Here is a 20,116-nt window from a genome sequence, read left to right on the forward strand (position 1 = left end):
GCTGGTGTGCTTCTTCCATGTGGGCTTTGTTGCTTCTGAGCTAGTTGGCCGCTTGTTTATCTTCAAGCTTTTAAGACTATATGGCAGTTTTTTAAAAAAAGGAAATGAGTGATTTTTCTTCTTCTGAATAATCAGTGTTTGCTTTATAATACTTCGCCAGGCCGGTTGGTAGAATGCTCCATGAAAAGGAATAACAAAATACACATTAATTAGCATTTGCTTTTAATTCTTGTAAACCTTACAGCAATAGAGTGGAATATAACAGTAATTAGAGTAGACCAGTCAATCAATTAGAGTTGAACTTCACATCAATTAAAGAAGAATGTGTTAAGGATGCAGGCAGTCATTTTGTTCTGGAAAGAAAAAAATAAAACAAGACTTGTTTACTAAGTTGAATAGAAATTAGGAAAGTGATTTTCTTTAAATTACATTTCTACTCAAATGCACTCTCCCAATGCAGGTTATTTTTCTAATTGGATTCTACATGCCTTGAATTTACAAATCTCGGTATGCTTTAGATTGTAAAGAAATAGCAATTGAATTTCCATTAAGCTGGAAATCAAAGAAACTAGTAGTTTACAATGATATGGTTTTAGCTAGGTTTTTGCCTTGGAAGAATGACTCGTAATGCATCTAGTGACTTCTTTCATCTTGTAGTGCTTACTTTAAAGTTTGCAAAATCTGTTCTTGTCGACAGGCAGTGTAGTAAAAGATGTGGAGATGTGGGGCTTGGCTTCAGACATGGTTTGAATCCCAGCTTAGCCACCTGCCGACTGTTACCCATCCAGTCTTCGGTTCTTGATCTGTAAGGGAGGGGTAACACCTGTGTTGAGACGCTGACTTGAATGCTTACAAAGATCTTAGCGTGACATGGTAGCCTTCAAATACCCACTTTGTAACCTTCTCTCTTATATTAGAAAGTAGGCTTTATCTCTATTTGTACAGATGAGTCTGTTGAGGCTCATCGACTTCTCTGGTACTTCTCTCCTCTTGGATGCTCCTGGATGGAGCGGGACTGCAAAAATGAACAAAATGGTCAGCATTGACGGTGAGCTGTGACCACTCCGGGAAGCTCTAGCTTCTGCCTGGTTTCCCGCTCCCACACACTTGGCACTGCATGACTCAACGCTGCTGGTGCAAGAGCTGAAACTTCATCCCTTTCCCTCCCACTCGCAAGAGCCCAAGGAGAGAGCGTGTTGATTATTCAGAGGAAGAACGAGCGCTCCTCCCCATCGTCAACCCCCTTTAGTACTTGAATGATGAGTGAGAGCGAGTTTCTTTGACCGCACTTCACAAGCTGTGGCGACCGCCCCCCGAGAGTTGGGAACCACTGCAGATGGATGATGTGTTCTGGGGAGGATAAGTAGGTCACCCTGCAGTAGAGGGTTCCTGATGGGGGGTGGTGAGAAAGGTTTGGTGGGGCCCTGAGGAAAGGTTAGGCTTAATCTTAGAGGCAAATAGAGGGTTTCCAGTAGGGCAGCGAGGGAGTCGAAGGGATGGTTGCCAGGATGGTTTTGAACAGGGGTCCTCAAACTTTTTAAACAGGGGGCCAGTTCACTGTTCCTCGGACCCGTTGGAGGGCTGGACTATAGTTAAAAAAAACAACAACTATGAACAAATTCCTATGCACACTTATTTTGAAGTTAAAAAACAAAAGGGGCAAAAACACCCAGCGGGCCGGATAAATGTCCTCGGCGGGCCGCAGGTGGCCTGCGGGCCGTAGTTTGAGGATGCCTGGTTTCGAGGACAAATAGCTTGGAGACCAGGAGACCAGTTGGACGTGTCCCGTGAACCGATGGATTGAGGTGAAGCCTGGGCAAAGGTAGTCGTATGGAAATGATCGCACAACTCCAAGAAGACTTGTGACTACCGGGGTGTGCACGAAGCAGCGAGGACATGAAGGAGTCAAGTGATACAGCAGCCGTTTCCAAGTAGACCACCAATTCGGCAGTGCCTTTCCTTCGCTAATCACATTTTCTTACATGGATTTTTAAGCCGCCACAGGAGTTCCCATACTTGCTGGTGGGAAAGAGTTGGTCCAGAAGGGTGTGAAAGGGGAGAGAGCGCTCAAGCTTACAGTTAGATACCCAGATGGCCCACCTGACCAACGCTGGTTCAAATGTGCAAGCTGGACCTTGAATAAGGAAGTGGGAAGAAGACTTGGTGTGTTGGAAGTCCAGGGCTAGGGAAGAGTACTGAAAGCGCCCTGGACTCCCAGGAGAAGAAACCCGCCGGTCTCGGCAGAAGTACAGCCAGTGTGTTCCTTAGAGGCAAGGAGGAGAGACTCTGTCGCACGCACTGTGGACATGCTGTCAGGAGAGGCCAGTGTCTGGAGAAGGCCGCCATGCTGGGGAAAGTAGAGGCAGCAAAAGAGAGGAAGGGCCTGGACACGATGGGTTAACCGTGGACGCAACCAGAAGAACAATCGTGAGGCTGGCACAGGGCTGGGTGGTGGCGTGTTCTGTTGGGCATAGGGGTGCTAGGAGTTGGCACTGACTCGGCAGCACCTAACAACAGCATCCACTCTTTTGAAACGCTTTCGGAAAAAACAAATGGTTGCCTTATGGAAGCGGTTGCGTGGCTTGCGATGGTGGATTCGCCGTGGTAGGCGAAGACACTTTGTGGTTAGTCATAAGCATTCTGGTGTCTGAGTTCAGAATTTGATTCTAGCACATTCCAAATGGACGCCCCAGTGATAGGAAGTACTTGTTGAGTTGCTACCCTGGGCATTTGACCAGCCAATACCAAGAGTAAAGTGACTGAGAAAATTTTTTAAAAATGTTTTTTTTGAACTGTATGTGGAGATCATCTGCTAGGCTCTAAGCCCCATGAGTGCGGGCCCTTAACGGGGGATACTTTTGTTGTGTTCATGCTTCGTGCGAGCCATCTAGGACAGAGCGGCGCGTGTTCGATGTTCAGGAAATGATGGCTAGGAGAGTAGAGGAGAACAGGATTCTCGAGTGTTCAGCTCCCCACTGTGTTTGCACGGAAGGGGCTGGATGATGGTTCATTGCAATGGGTTGGCATGAACAGCATCTGCACAAGTGAAATGGATTGTATTGGTCTTTGTCTTCTGCGTGGTGCAGCCCACTCAGGGGGATGAGGGATTTCCATGGACTGTTGGGCAGTGACAGAACTGTGTCCCTTGGTTTCCTAGTGATGAGCTGGAACAATTTATGGAGAGTCAAGGTGCCTCCAGCCCGGGTATCCTCATTTTAACAACAAGCCTCAGCAAACCGTTCATGCGACTGGAAAAGTATGTGACTCTCTTGCAAGAGCTGGAACGGCACATGGAGGTAAGTGAAGGCATGCTTGTGACGCTTATGTGCGATGTGTGGTTCCGTGTTCTGGAGGGAGGGGCCAGCTGCTTCTACGCTGGCCTTGCTCAGTCATTCCAAAAATGCCTTGGCCTCACCATTTGCTTTACTCGATTTCCCCTCTCCCCAGGTTTCTGGGTTTTATGATGACTTCTTTTAATGTTTATGCAGCCAAAGAAGATCTTCGGGATCATTTTTCCCGCCTGAGTTCTGTTGCTTCCTCAGAGCGATTGTAATTTATTGACTTAGGGTTTCTTCTGTAAAAGGTGGCCTGTTGAAATCAGACAGCAGTCCTTCGCTGCTCCTTCTTATATCACAACCAACATTTCTGGGTAGATCAAGAAAGCGAAACCAATAGAAAATACAAAGCACACCCAGTCTAAATAGAGATCTCTCTCTAGGGCACTGTAGTTCTTTATCTCTCCTACTCTGCACTAGACGAGAAGATTCCAGGGTTTTCTTAAAGATGAATATCAATTTTCCTCTCTATGCATGCACCTCAAAACCCCCTCCCAGTTTTGTTTATGAAATTACAGTGTACATGCAACCGTTGTCTTATAGCTCTCATCATGTAAGGATTAAGATTTGCAACGAGGCTTGATAATGGTCTATTTTCTCATCACAAACGCACATTTTCTTGTTATTAAAAGAAACCTCAGCAGGTAGAGCTTCTGGAGCCGTCCTTGCTCAATCATGCGCTGAGGACTGAGCGGTGGGTGGGAGAGGAGGGCCGTGGGGGAGGCTGCATTTACCCTAGTTGCTCTTCCTGTGTCTGGGGGAAGGTTTTGAGGTTTTAAAAGGGTTGGTTAGCTTAAAGGGAAAGGATGCACACTGCTGGCCCCATCAACACGGGGAAGGCTGCAAGGCGGGCACTCTGAGGGAAACCACGTATTCAGGTGTCTGGCCTGCCTGAACGCTGCAGGCAATGGGCAACTGGCAACTAGAGCAGTTGGGGCTCTCTCCAAGGGTCTGGCCCAAAGCTTAACCTGTGCACGGAGCCCTTTGAGGTTGATTCCGGTTCATTTCTCATCCGAATGCAGAGACCTGTGGCCTTAGTTTCGGTCACTGCTCAGTACTAAAGAACAGCCACGTGAGGGCACGGACTCAGGTGTTCCCATTGCCTCCTCTGTCCCGCCATTCACCACACATCTGGGATGTCCTCCGGGTGAGACACTTACTCTAGCTTCCTGATGGGTTGGCCAGGCTGCTGGCCGACGTTAGGCTCGAACTGGAAGATCAGTTCATCAGCTGATTTGGGGAGGGAGAAGTTTCGTTAGCAAGGAGTAAAACGGTGCTTCTCAGAAGCACTGCCATTCTTGGGTCAGACCCCAAAGGTGAGGTATAAATCTACACCCAGGAAGCTCTACTTCCTGTGGAGATGTGACTTCTTCAAAGTCATTTTAAACCTCTCACTTCAGGGTTGTCAATACCACGGAATAGGCATTGGTGGTTCAGAGGTAGAATTCTCAACTTCCCTGCGAGAGACCCAGGTTTGGTGCCTGACAAACGTACCTCATGTGCAAACCCAAGCCTGTCTGATAGTGGGAGCTTTCGTGTTGCCACTATGCCGAACAGGTTCAGGCTGAGATTCTAAATGAAGATGGCCTAGCAGGAAAGGCCTGTTTCCCCAATTTGAATGAAAATCCTACAGATCACAAAGGCGGGTCCCCTTCCCATCACGGGCCTGGCGAGGGACCAGGCAGGGTTTTGTTCCATTGTGAATGGGGTTGCCAGGAGTGGGTGACTGACTCAATGGCTCTATCCACAAATGCCATGAAACTGTGGCCATGTGTGACGGTCTTGCTTCCAAGGGGACACATGGCAGGAATCTTGCACGGGGAGACTTGCCATCTTCCGTGGTAAATCTGCTGAAAGAAAATGAAGGTGTTTTTTGGGAAATGAGATTAGGTTGATTGTCCTGTAACTACCACTCTTGTGTCCACAATACCCTGCCTCCTATTAGTTACTAACAACATGATTTAATGATGCTCACAAAAGAATGATTCTTTATTATTTAAGGCATAACAGCAAGTAGGAAAATGATAGCTCTTGCCTCCCTACCAGTCTGAGTCTGTTGTTACCAAATACGTTCCAGGTTCCCCACTGTCTTAATCACCGACTGATGGAGGGTTTTGGTTTTTCAAATGCCCCAATGCGTCTCTCTTTTTCACATCTGACTGTATTTATGTTGACTGTTCTGTGCACAGCCCTGCACGTCTTAGTAAGGAGACGTGCGACTGCTACTGGGATTGAGAACTCTCTCGTCACAACCACCTATCTGTTATTCCTCTAAGATTGACTTTAAATATATTCCTTTAATAGGATACTCATCCAGATCATCAGGATATCCTGAAGGCAATCACAGCATTCAGAATGCTCATGGTAGGTGACGCTTTCAAATGATAATTCTCCATTTTATATGCTTTGTTTGTAAGTGAGCACGCTTTTTTCTTAGTTTTTCTTTTTGAAATCCGGTGTTTTGTGTGTGACCTTTCTTTGCTTATGCAAAGGTCTTTCGAATGGAAACACTAAGCTTTAGTGACAATATCACTGTGATTGTTTGGCCGAGTTTTTGTCGTTCAAACATCATACTTACCTGTGAACGGTAGCCAGCCCAAGGCTGTAAAGCAATCCCAAGCCTCAGCCACATTAAGCATGGCTGTGTGGGTGGGGGGTTTCCTTTTGTCTCTTTGTCCTTGCCCCTTGTTGCTTACCTCCTCTGTCACTGATGGCTATCACTATGGATTCAGCTATTTGTGCCAGACAGTGAGGTGGCTCTTTGCATATGAAAAAGAAATCCTGCATAAACTCTAAAAGGCCAGAAAAAAACCCTAAAATGCAATTGCTTTATATAGATTGCTATTCAAAGGTACCTGCCTTCTGAAGCATTTTGAGCATGATGGTGTGCCTCAAAACTATTGGTTTAAAACCACGTGGTGACATTTTAGAAGGAGAGCAAACTTTATTTTTGAGGGCTGGGTTAAGTTTAGCACTCTTAGCGATGGATCAGTATTTCATTATTGATTCTTGCTGTAAAGGTGTGAGGCAGCGTTGGCAATCCCCTGGCTTATATTGCTACTAAAAAAGATCACATGCCTATGGTTAAATTGCACGTTGAAAGCTAGAATAAGGCATGAAGTTCAGATTGTTGTTGTTCCAGGTCAAAATGTTGAATATTATCAATTTTGTATGGTTCACCTTAATAGTACAGGCCTTTGGAACCTGTGATACATCTTGCCATTTGCATTCCTTTTTTTTTTTTTGGTAGATCAGTTGACTATTAAAATTTGAAATAAAATATCTTTCAGATCATTTGATATGATTACTTGTTTCGCCAGTTGTAGCGTACTTATTACCAGTGTGGATGCTTAAAAAAATATGTATACAAGGAATTTATTTCTCATCTTCATTTAAGTGAGATAGCCAAAGATTTATAGAAAACCCACTTGCCCCAAACTGTTATATTCATTCAGAAATAGTAACAGATTTAACCCTATGCTGCTTTCATATTCAATTTGAAAGGAATGCTGTTAAATTACCTGGAGATAGCCTCGTACTTTCTGGAGCAATGATTTGAAAATATGTAGGTGTATACACGTATTCACATAGTGTTGTAAGCTGTGAATTAATGACTCCTTGGTTTGAATCTGCAGCTATCATGGAATTCATTTGCAGTATAAGATGGATTTGATGAATTTGGACATGAGGGAGTTAGCATAATTTTCTCTTTCTTTATAACTTCGACAGTGATTCATTTTGTTGTTGTTTTGGTCTTTGACACTCTCAAGTTGTCCCTTGGTTGGACTTGGAGCATGCTTTAGAAAAGTCAAATTGCTTTGTTGTTCAGAAAAGTACCAGTGTTTCAGAGAAACACGCTTTAGAGGCGCTGGAACTGGTACCTACCTGCAGATCTGCATCTACCAGTTGGCTCTCTAGGTTTCAGTGGATGCAATTCTACTCCTTATTTTCCCGTACTCTCTACAAGAAGAAACAAACTCTTCTTAGCATTTTGCTTGAGATTTTGGAAAAATAAAAAGTATTTCTTCTCGAAAATGATTGGGGACTCCAGGCTAGAGCTGTAAGGTCCTTCTGGGTGTCAGGAATGGAATGGACCAGGGGATTCCTGATGGAAAGTAGAGACTAAGTGGAGCTCTCCGAGCCAAAAGCCAGAGCTTCTTTTGATCTTGTGTTGGGTCTGGTTCATAAGCATTTCCATTCCATTGTGTTCTCTTTTGCTTCTGCAGGGACAGTGCCAAGATCTGAGGAAGAGAAAACAGCTAGAGTTGCAGATACTCTCGGAACCCATTCAGGCATGGGAAGGGGAGGACATGAAATCCTTGGGAAATGTGATTTTTATGTCACAAGTCATGGTGCAGAACGGAGCATGTGAGGTATGATGTTTCAAATTGCGACACTATCTCTTCCCTCTTCCGCCATTCATATTTTGCTTCTTGTATTCTGCCATCAAAGATAGATGCGAAAACATGCATATCAGAAGCTGAGCACCTCCCCTTTGCCCAACAATCTGCTAGGTGATTTGGGAGAGAGGGGGACAGAAGCAGCAACGATCCCTACCTGACAAGAACTTGTTCCAAGCAAATGAAAACACAACGTGTAACGCCGAAGCAAACCCAGAGAAATCATGTCGGCTTGTGCTCTTTCAGCAAGAGATTCTATAGCCCTTCAGAGCAGGAAGCAATCACGAAGAGTATAAAAATAAGACTCGAGGAGGTGGCCCGTGAAGAGACCAGGGGAGGATTTTGAAAGGTAGAGGCAGACCATTCTTACCACAGGAGAGAGCAGTAATGTGTTGTTCTGAAGAACAGCGAAGAAAGCAGCCTGTGGGGAGCAGAGGAGGACCGTGGCGCATTCCCAAAAAGACTGGTGGAGTCAGGTGTGGCGAGCCATGGTCATCAGGCTAGAGAAGTTCAGATGGATGTAGCAGGCGATCAGAAACTATTGAAGGATGAAAGGGCTATTTATGACACAAAGGTGTATATTAGGTAAACTAGGGCAGGGCAGGGGGGGGGCGCGGGCAGGACTAGAGACAGAAAGGTCAGCTGAGGCGGGATGTGCTAACACCAGCTAGAGAGGTGGTAGAGGAAATGGAGCCTAAGGGGCAGGTCCGACAGACACCGAGAAGGGAAAGTCAACAGGAAGTGGTGACCCATAGGGTTTGATGTTCAGACCTGCTATCTTTTAAGCACCTGCATATAATCCCGGTAGAGAGGCTCTGTGGCCAGCTATGATAAAGTAGCAGGGATATGTAGGTGAGAGGTCAAGGTTCGAGCCAGAGCTTCCGATGTCATGAACAAATATGCCATCCAAGGGAGCAAATATCCCGAGGGCAGCACAAAGGGCTGCAGATGAATTATTTGGTTTAGGGAGTTGCCAGGGGATGGGAGGGAAGAAGGTCGGTTGCATCATCTGGTATGATTTATTGGGTCCCTCTCCCAAAACATTTTCCTCTGCTCCCGGGTATCTCTGCGTTGGAGAGTCGTTACATTGGGTTGATAAACACTCTAATTTCCTATGCAGATACCCTAGGGAGGGCTCCCAGAGAGAATCAACTTATTCAGTTGTCAAATTATCTCCTTTGGGATACACTTCGCGAAAGGAGCAGGAATCGGCGCCAGAAGATAACAAAACCAAACAAAAGAGGGCGTTCCACAAAGAGCACTCGAGGGTGGTCAATTCTCTGAGTGCCGCCGAAGGTTCAGAGGTCAAAGAGCATGAAGACCATGTTATGGAGGACCTCAGTGGGGAGAACATGAAGGCGGGCTGTCATTGGGAGATGTGCAGATAGATGCTCAAGGCGAAAGAGGCAAAGCTAGTTGTGAAACAGGCCAGGCTGCTGCTCTGAAGTGAATGGAAGGAGAAGAACCCGGGCACATGGCTCATTCTATGAAAGATTGCTGGTGAGGACAATCAGATGTAGTTTTTGCACCCACTAATGACCTGGTGACTATGCATAATTGACTATGCAAAGGCATTTGAATGTGTGGATCATAATAGATTATGGACAGCCTTGAGAAGAATGGGAATTCCAGAATACTTCCTTGTGGAACGTGCACATGGACCAAGAGGCACTCGTGCGAACAGAACAAAGGGACAGAATTGGGTTGTTTTAAAATCAGGGAAGGTGTGCATCAGGGTTGTCTCCTCTCACCATACTTAGTCAATCTGCATGTTGAGAAAACATCAGAGAAGCTAGATTATGGGTAGAAGCATATGGAACCAGGATCGGAGGAAAGCTTATTCACACTGGTAAAATCCAGATGAATGACTCAGCCTTGCTTGCTGAAAGGGAGGGAGGAGGACTTGAAAGGCTGGCTGATGAAGATCAAGGACCGCAGCCTTTAGGATGATGTGCAACTCAATGTCAAGGAGACCCAAAGCTTCACAACTGGACCGATAGGTAACATCAGGATACACTGAGAAGAAATGGAAGTCATCAAGGATTTGCTTAGATGGCCAATAGAAACCTGCCACGGCAGCAGCCATCAAGATATCGGACGACACATTGCATGGGCACCGCCGCTGCACAAGACCTTTTGAAAATGTTGAAAAACAAGCATATATCTTTGAGAACTTAAGGCGCTCCCTAACCCAAGCCATGGCATTTTCAATCACCTCATACGCATGCGAACGTTGGACCTTGAATAAGGAAGACTGAAGAAGAGTGGTTGCATTTGACTTGTGCGGCTGGAAGAGACTATTGGAAGTACCATGGCTGCCAAAAGACTAAGCAAATTTGCCTTGGAAGGAGTACAGCCAGCATGCTCCTGAGAGGCCAGGATGGAGAGATTGTCCCTCACATTCTTTGCACATGTTGCTAGGAGAGACCAGTCCCTGGAAAAAAGAAATCATGCTTGTTAAATTGGAAGGACAGCAGAGAGAGAGTGAGAGAGAGAGAGAGAGAGAGCTTCTATGAGATGGACTGACAAAGTAGTTCCAACAATGGGATCCAAAATGACAACAAGGGTGGTACAGGACCAGGTGGTGCTGCCATCTTCATATACTGTACAGGACTGCCATGCGTCAGAACTGACTCAAGGGCACCTAACAACAACAACAACAACAACAACAACAGCAGCAATTGATTGCATACCTACAATTGCATACCTGTTGAGGCATCGAGAGAAGCACTTTAGTGTGTGTGTGTGTGTGTATTCATTCTTTGGCTTTACATGGGTACAATAATTATCCTGGTCTTAAGGATTAAGCATAATTTTATGAATAAGAATTTCATAAACATAGTCTACTACATTTCCTGTGACTTGGAAACAGTTTCTCATTGCTGCTTTTCAAATTAAAGCCTCCAGGCATACTGCAGTTGAATATATAAAATCTGTTTCAATGCAGTGATTCCAAAAGTTCTCGACAAAGAGCAAAGTCTAATTTCCATTCTCCATTTCATGTTTTTCACTTCCCTTCAGGAAAAAGAAGAGCGGTACCTCATGTTATTTTCAAATGTTTTGATACTGCTATCTGCAAGCCCTCGGATGAGTGGCTTTATCTATCAGGTTAGTAGATTTCATATAAAGCCAATAGTGGGACCCAGAATGAAAACAGGTTTCCATCCAAATGCCCTGTCTTTACCCTGACATTAAAAACTTCAGCTAGAGAGGGCAGACTGTTTTTGACCCTTCATTGTAATCAATCAGCTTATAAGAGCTAATGTTCCTTAGATCCAGAACATTTGTATTGCTCTAATGAGTTTATCCTGATTGCCCACTGCTTGGGCAATGAGCTAAATCCTTAATGTGTACATGGAGATATCAGGGAGCCAGGGTGGCGTAGATGGTTAAATGCTTGGCTACTGACCAAAGCTCCAAGGTTCGAACCTGCCAGCAAGCTCCACTCGGGCAAAGACCTGGCAATTTGCTTTCCCTGTAAACATGCAAACTTTAGGAAACTTCTGGGGCCAAATTCTACGCTGTCCTACATGGTGGTTATGAGTGGGAATCAACTCAATACCCTGGTTTGTTTTTGTTCCTGCTGTTTATGATGTTGTCCATTATATCTTGGTCTGTTCTTATGTGCTGTCGAGTTCATTCTGACTCGCAGTGACCCTATCTGGCAGAGTAGAATTACCTCATAGATTTCCCTAAGTGCTAGTTCTTTTTTTTTTTTCAAAATAAGAAATCATTTTATTGGGGGCTCTTACAGCTCTTATAACAATCCATACATCAATTTTATCAAGCACATTTGTATGTAGGTTGCCATCAAGGTGGTAATTCTTTTTTTTAAAATCGTTTTATTAGGGGCTCATACAACTCATCACAATCCATACATACATCATCAATTGTGTAAAGCACATTTGTACATTCATTACCCTCATCATTCTCAAAACATTTGCTCTCCCCTTAAACCCCTGACATCAGCCTCTCATTTTCCCCCTCCCTCCCTGCTCGCTCCTCCCTCATGAACCCTTGAGATAATTTATAAGTTATTATTTTGTCATATCTTGCACTGTCCAACGTGTCCCTTCACCCACTTTTCTGTTGTCCGTGCCCCAGGGAGGAGGTTATATATAGATCCTTGTAATCGCTTCCCCCTTTCAAACCCATCCTCCCTCCACCCTCCCGGTACTGCCACTCTGACCACTGGTCCTGAAGGGATCATCCGCCCTGGATTCCTTGTGTTTCCAGTGTACATCCTCTGGTCTAGTCGGATTTGTAAGGTCGAATTTGGATCATAATAGTGGGGGGTCGGGGGAGAGGAAGCATTTAAGAACTAGAGGAAAGTTGTATGTTTCATCGTTGCTACATCACACCCTTTCTGGCTCGTCTCCTCCCTGAGACCCTTCTGTAAGGGGACGTCCAGTAGCCTACAAACGGGCTTTGGGTCTCCACTCTGCACTGCCCCCCCCCTTCACAATGATATGCTTTTTTTGTTCTGATGATGCCTGATACCTGATCCCTTTAACACCTCGTGATCATACAGGCTGGTGTGCCTCTTCCATGTGGGCTTTGTTGCTTCTGAGCTAGATGGCTGCTTGTTTATCCACAAGCATTTAAGACCCAGACGCTATCTCTTTTGATAGCCGCGCACCATTAGCTTTCTTCGGCACATTTGCTTGTGCATCTGCTTTGTCTTCAGAGATCGCATCAGGAAAGTGAGCATCATAGAATGCCAGTTTAATAGAACAAAGTATTCTTGCATTGAGGGAGTACTGGACTGGAGGCCCAATGTCCATCTGCCTACCTTAATAATAAACCTATGAATATATGCACATGGGTCTATATCCCCATTCTCATATATAAATATATTTACATATGTACATGCCTTTATGTAGACCTCTACAAATGCCCTTTGCCTCCTAGCTCTTTCCGCTATTTCCTTTGGCTTTCCTCTTGTCCCACTATCATGCGCACTCTTCATTAGGGTTTCAGTAATTCCTCTCGGTTGCATTACCCTTGATCATGCCCTACCAGGCCTCCTACCAAGGTGCTGATTCTTATGAGAGCAAATCACCAGTTTCCCACGCCCCTCCCTCAGGAATGATGAGTCTTCAGAAAACTTGAGTCTTTATTTTCTTTACTGATTCTCATAATAATGTGTTCAGGGTGGCCTTGGATGTGCTAGCACACAATGCATACTTTTTCTTTTTCAACTAGTTTTTTATTGTGAATTGGGGGGTGAGGGGGGGTTACATTTCAGACCAGCTCTGCATTCAGTAGTTCAAAGACCTTATCAACCTCATATTCTATCCCACCACCCCCCTTCCCTTGATTTCTAGTCTCCCCCTTATGGACCTTCCTCCTTTGCACTTAAGTCAACACATCTCAACCCCATGGTCCATTGCTTCATCGTCTCAGCTCTGCCTTTCCTCCTTTGGGGGCCTCCAAAGTCTTTTCCCTTCAGTATACAAGTCTTGGTCTTGGTGTTTATCCTTATAGCCGTGGTCTCATACAATACCTGTCTTTTTGTGATTGTCTCACTTCCCTCAGCATAATGATCTCCTGGTCCATGGATGACATGAGGTGCTTCGTGGTTTCATCACTGTTTATTTTATTTTCATCACTGCAGTTTAGGAGTGCATAGTATTCCATTGCGTGTGTGTGTGTGTGTGTGTGTGTGTGTGTGTGCGCGCGCGCGTGTAAATTCTTTTACCCATTCTACTGATGGACATTTGGGCTGTTTCCAACTTCTTGCTATTGTGAAGGCAGGCTTTTTGCTTAAAAGTTTTGTGGGGGTAAAATGTTGGTAACAAGATATTTGCCATTTCAACATTATTCACATGTGTAATTTAGTGATATTAACCCTAGTCATCATGGTCTGCATTCAATGCCATTATTGTTTCCAACTTTCCCCCTTGCCCATCACAAAGGTTCTGCTTAAAATTTAGAACAGAGAAATATTATTCAATGGACAGACCAAGGAAACCTCTTCAGCCGTAATTCAGCAGTGATTCCCGAGAGGGTCAGCAAATCTAATAGAAATAAAGAGAAACCTTCAAAATCACAGAATTCATGGTAATTCTCTTTTTCTGGTAGGGAAAAATAGCCATAGCAGGAATGGTGGTAGCAAGACTAGACGAACTAGAAGGGAATGACTACACATTTGAAATCACAGGTAGGTAATTTTCTTCTTTTTGTGGAGCTGCTTTAAATCCTTTTTGGAATACAGTGTGGCTTAAATAAATAATGGTTATTTTTTTTCTATCATATTCAAGTTTTACACAGGCATGGCCAAATCTCTGCCATTCCCTGGGAAAATTAGGGCACAGAGAAGTTTTCTGGTCATTCAAAAGCCATGGTTTTGCCATTAGTCCCACTCTTCTCTTGTGTGAGAGCTACTTGTTCAAGCTAAGAAATAAAAAAATGCCCTGATGTAAATGTAATTTTCTTTCTTTTCTGTTCTCTCCTCCATAGACTTTTATCAGCAGTTTTTATCATCAGCCTAGGGATTATTAAGATCTGGGTGTGTTTCTCAAAAGTGCTGAAAAGCCAGGAAACTTTCTTCATACATCGAGTAAATTCCAGTCATTGCTAATGCTCCCCGGCAGTTGAGCATATTATTCCCTTTTGCCAGGCCTGTGAGACTGTCATGTAATGAGTGCATGTTTCTGCACTGATGTGTCACAGTGGTTGGGACAGACATAATGGTTCCAGGCCTTCATCTCTTCTTTGAAGAGTCAGCGTCTGCCCCAATGACTGGAGTCAACCTTAGTTTGATCTTGTTCCAACTTCGATACTGTGGTAACCGGTATAATGCTCTCATTTTTGACTGGACTAGATAGACGATGTATATCAAGGACATGCTCGAGGTTTGGGCTTGTGAGCTCATTTATAGATGAACTAAAATTCTGTACGCAGTAGAAATTGAGGAGAGTTTTAAACGTCAATATGAATCTCTATTCATTCACTTTAGTAACATTGCTTGTGTTTGTTTCTTATCTCTAAGTTTAAACAGGGTTACACCATAGGTCCACCACGTGTCTGTCAGTTTGTTGTACTGTGGTGGCTTGCATGTTGGTGTGATACTCGAAGCTATTCCCTTGGCATTGAAAATGCCAGCAGTGCCCCCCCCCCCACGCAGATAGATTTCAGTGGGGCTTCCAGTCTGAGACAGACCAGGAAGAAAGGACTGGTGATCTACTTCTGAAACTTAGTCAGTGAAAATCTTGTTGATAACACCTACCAATGATTGTGTGGATGATGCAGGACTGGGCAGCACTCCATCGATAGATCCCGCAAGTCAAACTCACTGCCATTGAGCCAATTCTGACTCATGATGGCCGTATACTGTAGTGCAGGGTTCAACTGCCCCATGTGAGTTTCCGAGACTGTAACTCTTGGCGGGTGTGGAAAGCTTCAACTTTCTCCCCCGGAGCAGCTGGTGGTTTCAAACTGCAGACTTGGCTGTAAGAGCCCTTGACAATTGACACCCATGTTTTACTTGTATGAAGTCTGTTGCTGATGCAAGCTGAAGGCCCGCCTTGCCTTTTTGCTTCCCAATGCCCCTCATTGGGTGATGCAGGTAACCTCACAGAGCGACTTGTGGTCCATTGCACCAACAGTCAGGACTTCCAGGAGTGGCTGGACCAACTCTGCAGACTGACCCAAGGCCCTGCTTCTTGCGGCTCATTATCGAAAACCTCATCATCCTGCAGTGCTCACTCCGTAAGTGGCCCATTTGTCTTGTACAGGGACCGTAGAGTTTTCATCACATCCTGCCTGCTGAAGACTGACCAAAAAGTCGTGAGCATGCCTGTCATCTCTGGGTCATTTGTGATATTTATAGATTTTGAAGTACATTTCAATCTCACTAATTCAGATTCTTTCCTTGTGAAGGCCTGCCTGTCAACATTAGCGAGGAGGTTTACTTTGAGATGCATAGTTTTGTTCAATAGTATTAAATTACTCTAACTAACTGCTAATCGGTGTTTCTAACCAATGGTCCTGCTAAGATCTCTTAATGAGCCAGTAAGACCTATTTTTAATCAGTTATTTCTATATGAATAAGATGCTAAGTCTAAATCCATCATTTACCTTCATCAGTATTTCAACATCTCCATGTAATCTCATATATGCTAACACCTTTGCTCAGTAACCCTCTTCAAAGATAAAGTTTTAGCATTGCCTTCTGAGTTACCATAAATTCAGAATTCATGGAATTTGAATTGATGAACATTTACTGTACTTTCTGGGTAAAATGGGTGATTGTGATACTGTTAACACTTAGAAGCGGTGATGCCAAAATTCCAGTTCTGAGCACTGTGCTGTGGTGGGAAGTACGTGGGTCTTGGCATCAGACTGGGTTCAAATCTTGTCTTTGCCAGTTACTAGCGAGTTAACTTCATTTTGCTGGGTCTAAGGTTATTCTGACAAAATCACCAATTTAAGCACCTAATGCAGTGCTAAACACATCACTGAATCCATTAAATATTAACTTTTGTGTAACTCTCCTGCCTGATCATAGGATACGGAGTCCGTTTTTGTGACTACAAAGGGCCAGCTCTCAAACTAGAGACCTTTGTTTTCCCATCTTCCTTTTTCTATGGCTGGCTTTGTTGGTCATGCTCAAACCGATGGAGCTACTGTGAATTTTCTCACTATGTGGCACCAGGTTGGGTTCAGATGGCAGACTGCCAACATCTCATCAGACCTTTTCCCAGTCTTTTAGCTCTACTGGACAGCCCCGAGGACCCTTGGAACCTCCTCAGATTATAAAACCGTGGAGTTTAAGTTGTCTGCGACCTGCACCCCCACTTAGACCTTCAGCAGCACTAGGTTATAAAGAGGTAACTTTGCTACATGTGGTATAAAATGCTTCTGACAAGCTCATTTCATAGCGTATTAGTGGGAATGTGTTAGAATTTATGCGAGGCGATATTCCGCCAGCCCACCTTGGCTTGCTGGACTTGGTGATTTTGATTTCTTATTTTTTATTTCTCTCATTGTACATCCACGCATATTTAGTGAATGTCCTTTCGAGTTTCTGGGTGTCTCCTTGTAGGGTCTCTGTGGTTCCTTTATAACTAGTTCCCGAAATCAGTAAGCTTGTACATGCATCTCCCACAAGGTCCACTTAATCTGAGTTGAATTGCCAGCCAAGCAGATAAAATTCTGCATTGAGGATCACTGTGATCTACGAGTCAGTAACGCTTTATCGGACCATGACCTGAATTAGAACTATGGGAGTGATATATGTTGCAGTCGAAGAAGGAAGTCGTTTAATAAAAGGGATGCCTTGTTAAAAAAGGCTTTTCAGAAAAAAACATTTGATATTTAGATAGGGTGGGGATTGGTTTTTTGTTTGTTTTGTTTTGTTTCTTTTTTTGCTCTTTGAGTTGTAGTCAGGAAATGCTAATCACTAGCGGTTAGCAAGACCATGTGGAATGTTACCCTTCCATCCTAACAGGGATCCCCTCCTCCCCCAACTTCTGTCAAGTTCAGATCTCAGAAGGAGGCTGATTTACTCATCACTGTTCTTGAAATTGGTGCGTGAACAGTACATTGGTGACAGTTATGAGATGCAGTAATCACGGTGCAAAGACAGCCTATGTCTCTATGAAGTGTTGTGTGTTGGGATGAGTGACACAGACTAGCTTAATTTAGCGTTTCTTTTGACTGAAAGGGAGAAAGGGGGAGCTTTCTACTCCTGTTAACAGTTATCATCGCAAAAATTCACAGGGGCAGTTCTACCCTGTCCCACTGTAGGGTGGCTCCGAGTCGGCATCGACTCCATAGCAGTGACTTTTTTGATTTTTACTTAATACACCGTACGTCTGCTGTTTTGATGAATTGTTGTATCCAGCTCTTAGTAAAACAAAAAGTGGAAAAGTTGTGGGCCTGGGAGAATTTGTTGACACTTTCAGATCTACGTGAGAGGAGCCATACCCCTGGAGTGGAATCTTTAGTATGTGCCTGGATTGAGGATTTGATCAGAAGATAGTCCTGTAGGTTTCTTTCGGAAATTGACCTGTAATTCCTGCAAGCAACCAATTTTCTTCTCTAATCTGGGAGTGACGCTTCACAGTTCTCTGGGTCCCTGTTTAAACAATGTCCATTTTGTATCTGTGAGTTACTAAACTCAAGGTCAGGTGAGCACAAAGGATAGAGCAGACTTCATCTTTCACAGAACTAATCTATTAAAACAACGGCATGGTCACTTTGTTTCTGCTGTGGGAAGAGTGATTAATATAGTCTTACTCGGTGGTGTGCATTTCAGTTATTTTCAGCATTTGTTATTCTGCACAGAACTGTATTCTTTGGGCTTTGCATGATGGTATTGCACCTAAAACTAATGCGGGGGACATGGTGATATTCTTTCGGTGTAATTGATGATAACACTAACATTTAAAAATGTTGTTTTAGAATTATTGATAAATGGATGGGGGTCATTATAATCATCAACCTCTCACGCTCATCTTCTCTTTCTTTGCATATTCACTTTAGAGGATGTCTTATATCTTGAAGGTAAGGGTAGAACAATATTTTTGGCTTTCAGTGACGTCATAATGCTTGCGCTATAACCTTTGATGCTTATTTTGCTCCTTGTTACAATTGGTGGCTAAAATATGAAGATGCAATTCTGACGTGTAAGTAACATCAAAGAGCAAGCTCTTGTGAAATAAATATGAAAGTGTCGTCTTATATGATCCTAAACAATGCTTGTTTGCCTGCGTGCTTTAAAAAAATATTAGTGTACCTGCTACATGTGAGCTTTTTATGTCCATCTGTTTTCAAGTCTAAGTGGAACACTGCGGTGAAGTGGACGAAATTAAACGTCGTTTCATACAGTTTACAGGGTGATTCCTGTGCACATGGCTTGGGGTAGTGGAATAGGAAGATGAAGTCATGACCCGTTTATTTGGAGAAGCAATTTTTTAGACCTCCTTGTTATTCCCGTGGCAGAACAAAATCAAAGTAATCAACACCTCTTATCTGCCAATTAAAACTATTCTTTTATGTAGGTCTACGTAAACTTGGCCAGAGAGGCATTGCCCCTCATCCAAACTTAGTTACCAGGAAATTCTTCATCTCACTCATCTATCTGTCTTTGGGAAAATGATTGCTTCTCCCTTCCTTAATTTTCCCATCTGAGAAGAAGAAATTGTGCTCTTCTTCCTGGGACTCTTGCTAAGGAAAATTATTTAAGAACTTTTGAAGCTTTTGAAAAGGCACAAATACCACCTTAACAGAGAGCATGGTGATTTGATTCTCGTAAGAGTACATTGGTGGGAAACAGGAATCAACTTCAGGATCCTGTTCTTCCTCCTGGGTTCCCATTCATTTTCTGTCCAGAAAGGCATTTGGCCTCTGGCAGCATCCACCCCCATCTTCAGTAGGCCTACTCCATTCCTATGGCGATTGAGAGGATCATGTCATTGACCCTGTTTTGTTTGACCTCCCAAAGTGTATTGGAGCCATGCTTATATGTATATATTAAGTTGTGAAGCACTCATAACTAAACCTGCCCAAATAAGAAAGAGATGTTCTGTTTGTTCATTTGTTCTTTTTGTATTTGTGTGTGTGTGTGTGTGTGTGCATGTGTGTGGGGGGCGAGGATTTGAATTCATTAAGACACCTCTATACTTACAGGAATCTAGTAAGAGCCCCAAAACCATGAAGAAATTTCTTCACAAAAGAAAGACCGAAAGAAAACCATCAGAGGAGGAGTATGTGATTCGGAAAAGTATGTATTTTGTGCTTTTTGAGGATTGATTACAGACGAGCTAATGAATTTTGCTTTAAGCAGCTGATGGGAGCAATTTGTCCTCAGCATCATCTGCTACATACAAATGAGTGGGGAGGCTTGGTCATCCTGCAGATTTTTGCAGTTTCCTGCTGCACTTCCTGTCATCTTAGGCGGACACCACCTGTGTTATCTTTGCGTCCAGTCTTTTTCTCTGCTGGGTTCTAGAACTACTAAAGGGCCCCATTTGATCTGGAAGCATTTCCCCCCTCTTTGTTTCCAATGCCTGCGACGATCTGTATAGAGGTAGAATACATTGAACTGCAGGCTAAATTCTTTCTGGAAGTCGAATTCTCAATGGCATCCTTGGGTAGCCAAGGAATCAGCCTGCTGGCATCTCAAATACGGCTCTGTATTTGGGGACGAACGCAAAATCAATCAACCAGTCCATAGTACTTCCTGTCCTTGACCAGAAGGCTGTGAACAAGATACTTTGGGGCAAATGTTAAGGACTAAGAGATGACTCACAAAGAGGTGACAACTTTGCATATCTCTGTGGGGGATAAGGTTTGGATCAATCTTTGCTCCACTTCCATTCTCCATCCCCCACTTCTCACCCACACTTGGGTGTGAACATGAGTATGTGACTA

At 43.9% G+C, this 20,116-nt stretch overlaps 1 protein-coding gene across 4 annotated transcripts in view; it reads left to right on the forward strand.

Annotated features, from left to right (window-relative positions):
• ARHGEF6 (Rac/Cdc42 guanine nucleotide exchange factor 6) overlaps window positions 1-20,116 on the forward strand; it is a 133,690-nt gene that overhangs the window by 101,342 nt on the left and 12,232 nt on the right. Inside the window, exons 10-18 of one of the 4 annotated variants that reach the window (XM_045288339.1) lie at window positions 3,158-3,296; window positions 5,640-5,699; window positions 7,562-7,708; window positions 10,757-10,843; window positions 13,820-13,898; window positions 15,306-15,448; window positions 16,444-16,569; window positions 18,227-18,247; window positions 19,373-19,466. In XM_045288339.1, coding sequence (XP_045144274.1) covers window positions 3,158-3,296; window positions 5,640-5,699; window positions 7,562-7,708; window positions 10,757-10,843; window positions 13,820-13,898; window positions 15,306-15,448; window positions 16,444-16,569; window positions 18,227-18,247; window positions 19,373-19,466 — 896 coding nt within the window. The remainder of the gene's footprint in view (window positions 1-3,157; window positions 3,297-5,639; window positions 5,700-7,561; window positions 7,709-10,756; window positions 10,844-13,819; window positions 13,899-15,305; window positions 15,449-16,443; window positions 16,570-18,226; window positions 18,248-19,372; window positions 19,467-20,116) is intronic. The other 3 variants (XM_045288338.1, XM_045288340.1, XM_045288341.1) reach the window with 3 other exon arrangements.

Source organism: Echinops telfairi, unplaced genomic scaffold, assembly GCF_000313985.2.
Source record: "Echinops telfairi isolate 266 unplaced genomic scaffold, ASM31398v2 ScPeMD7_20;HRSCAF=75, whole genome shotgun sequence".
In the NCBI taxonomy this organism is placed as follows: Eukaryota; Metazoa; Chordata; class Mammalia; order Afrosoricida; family Tenrecidae; genus Echinops; species Echinops telfairi.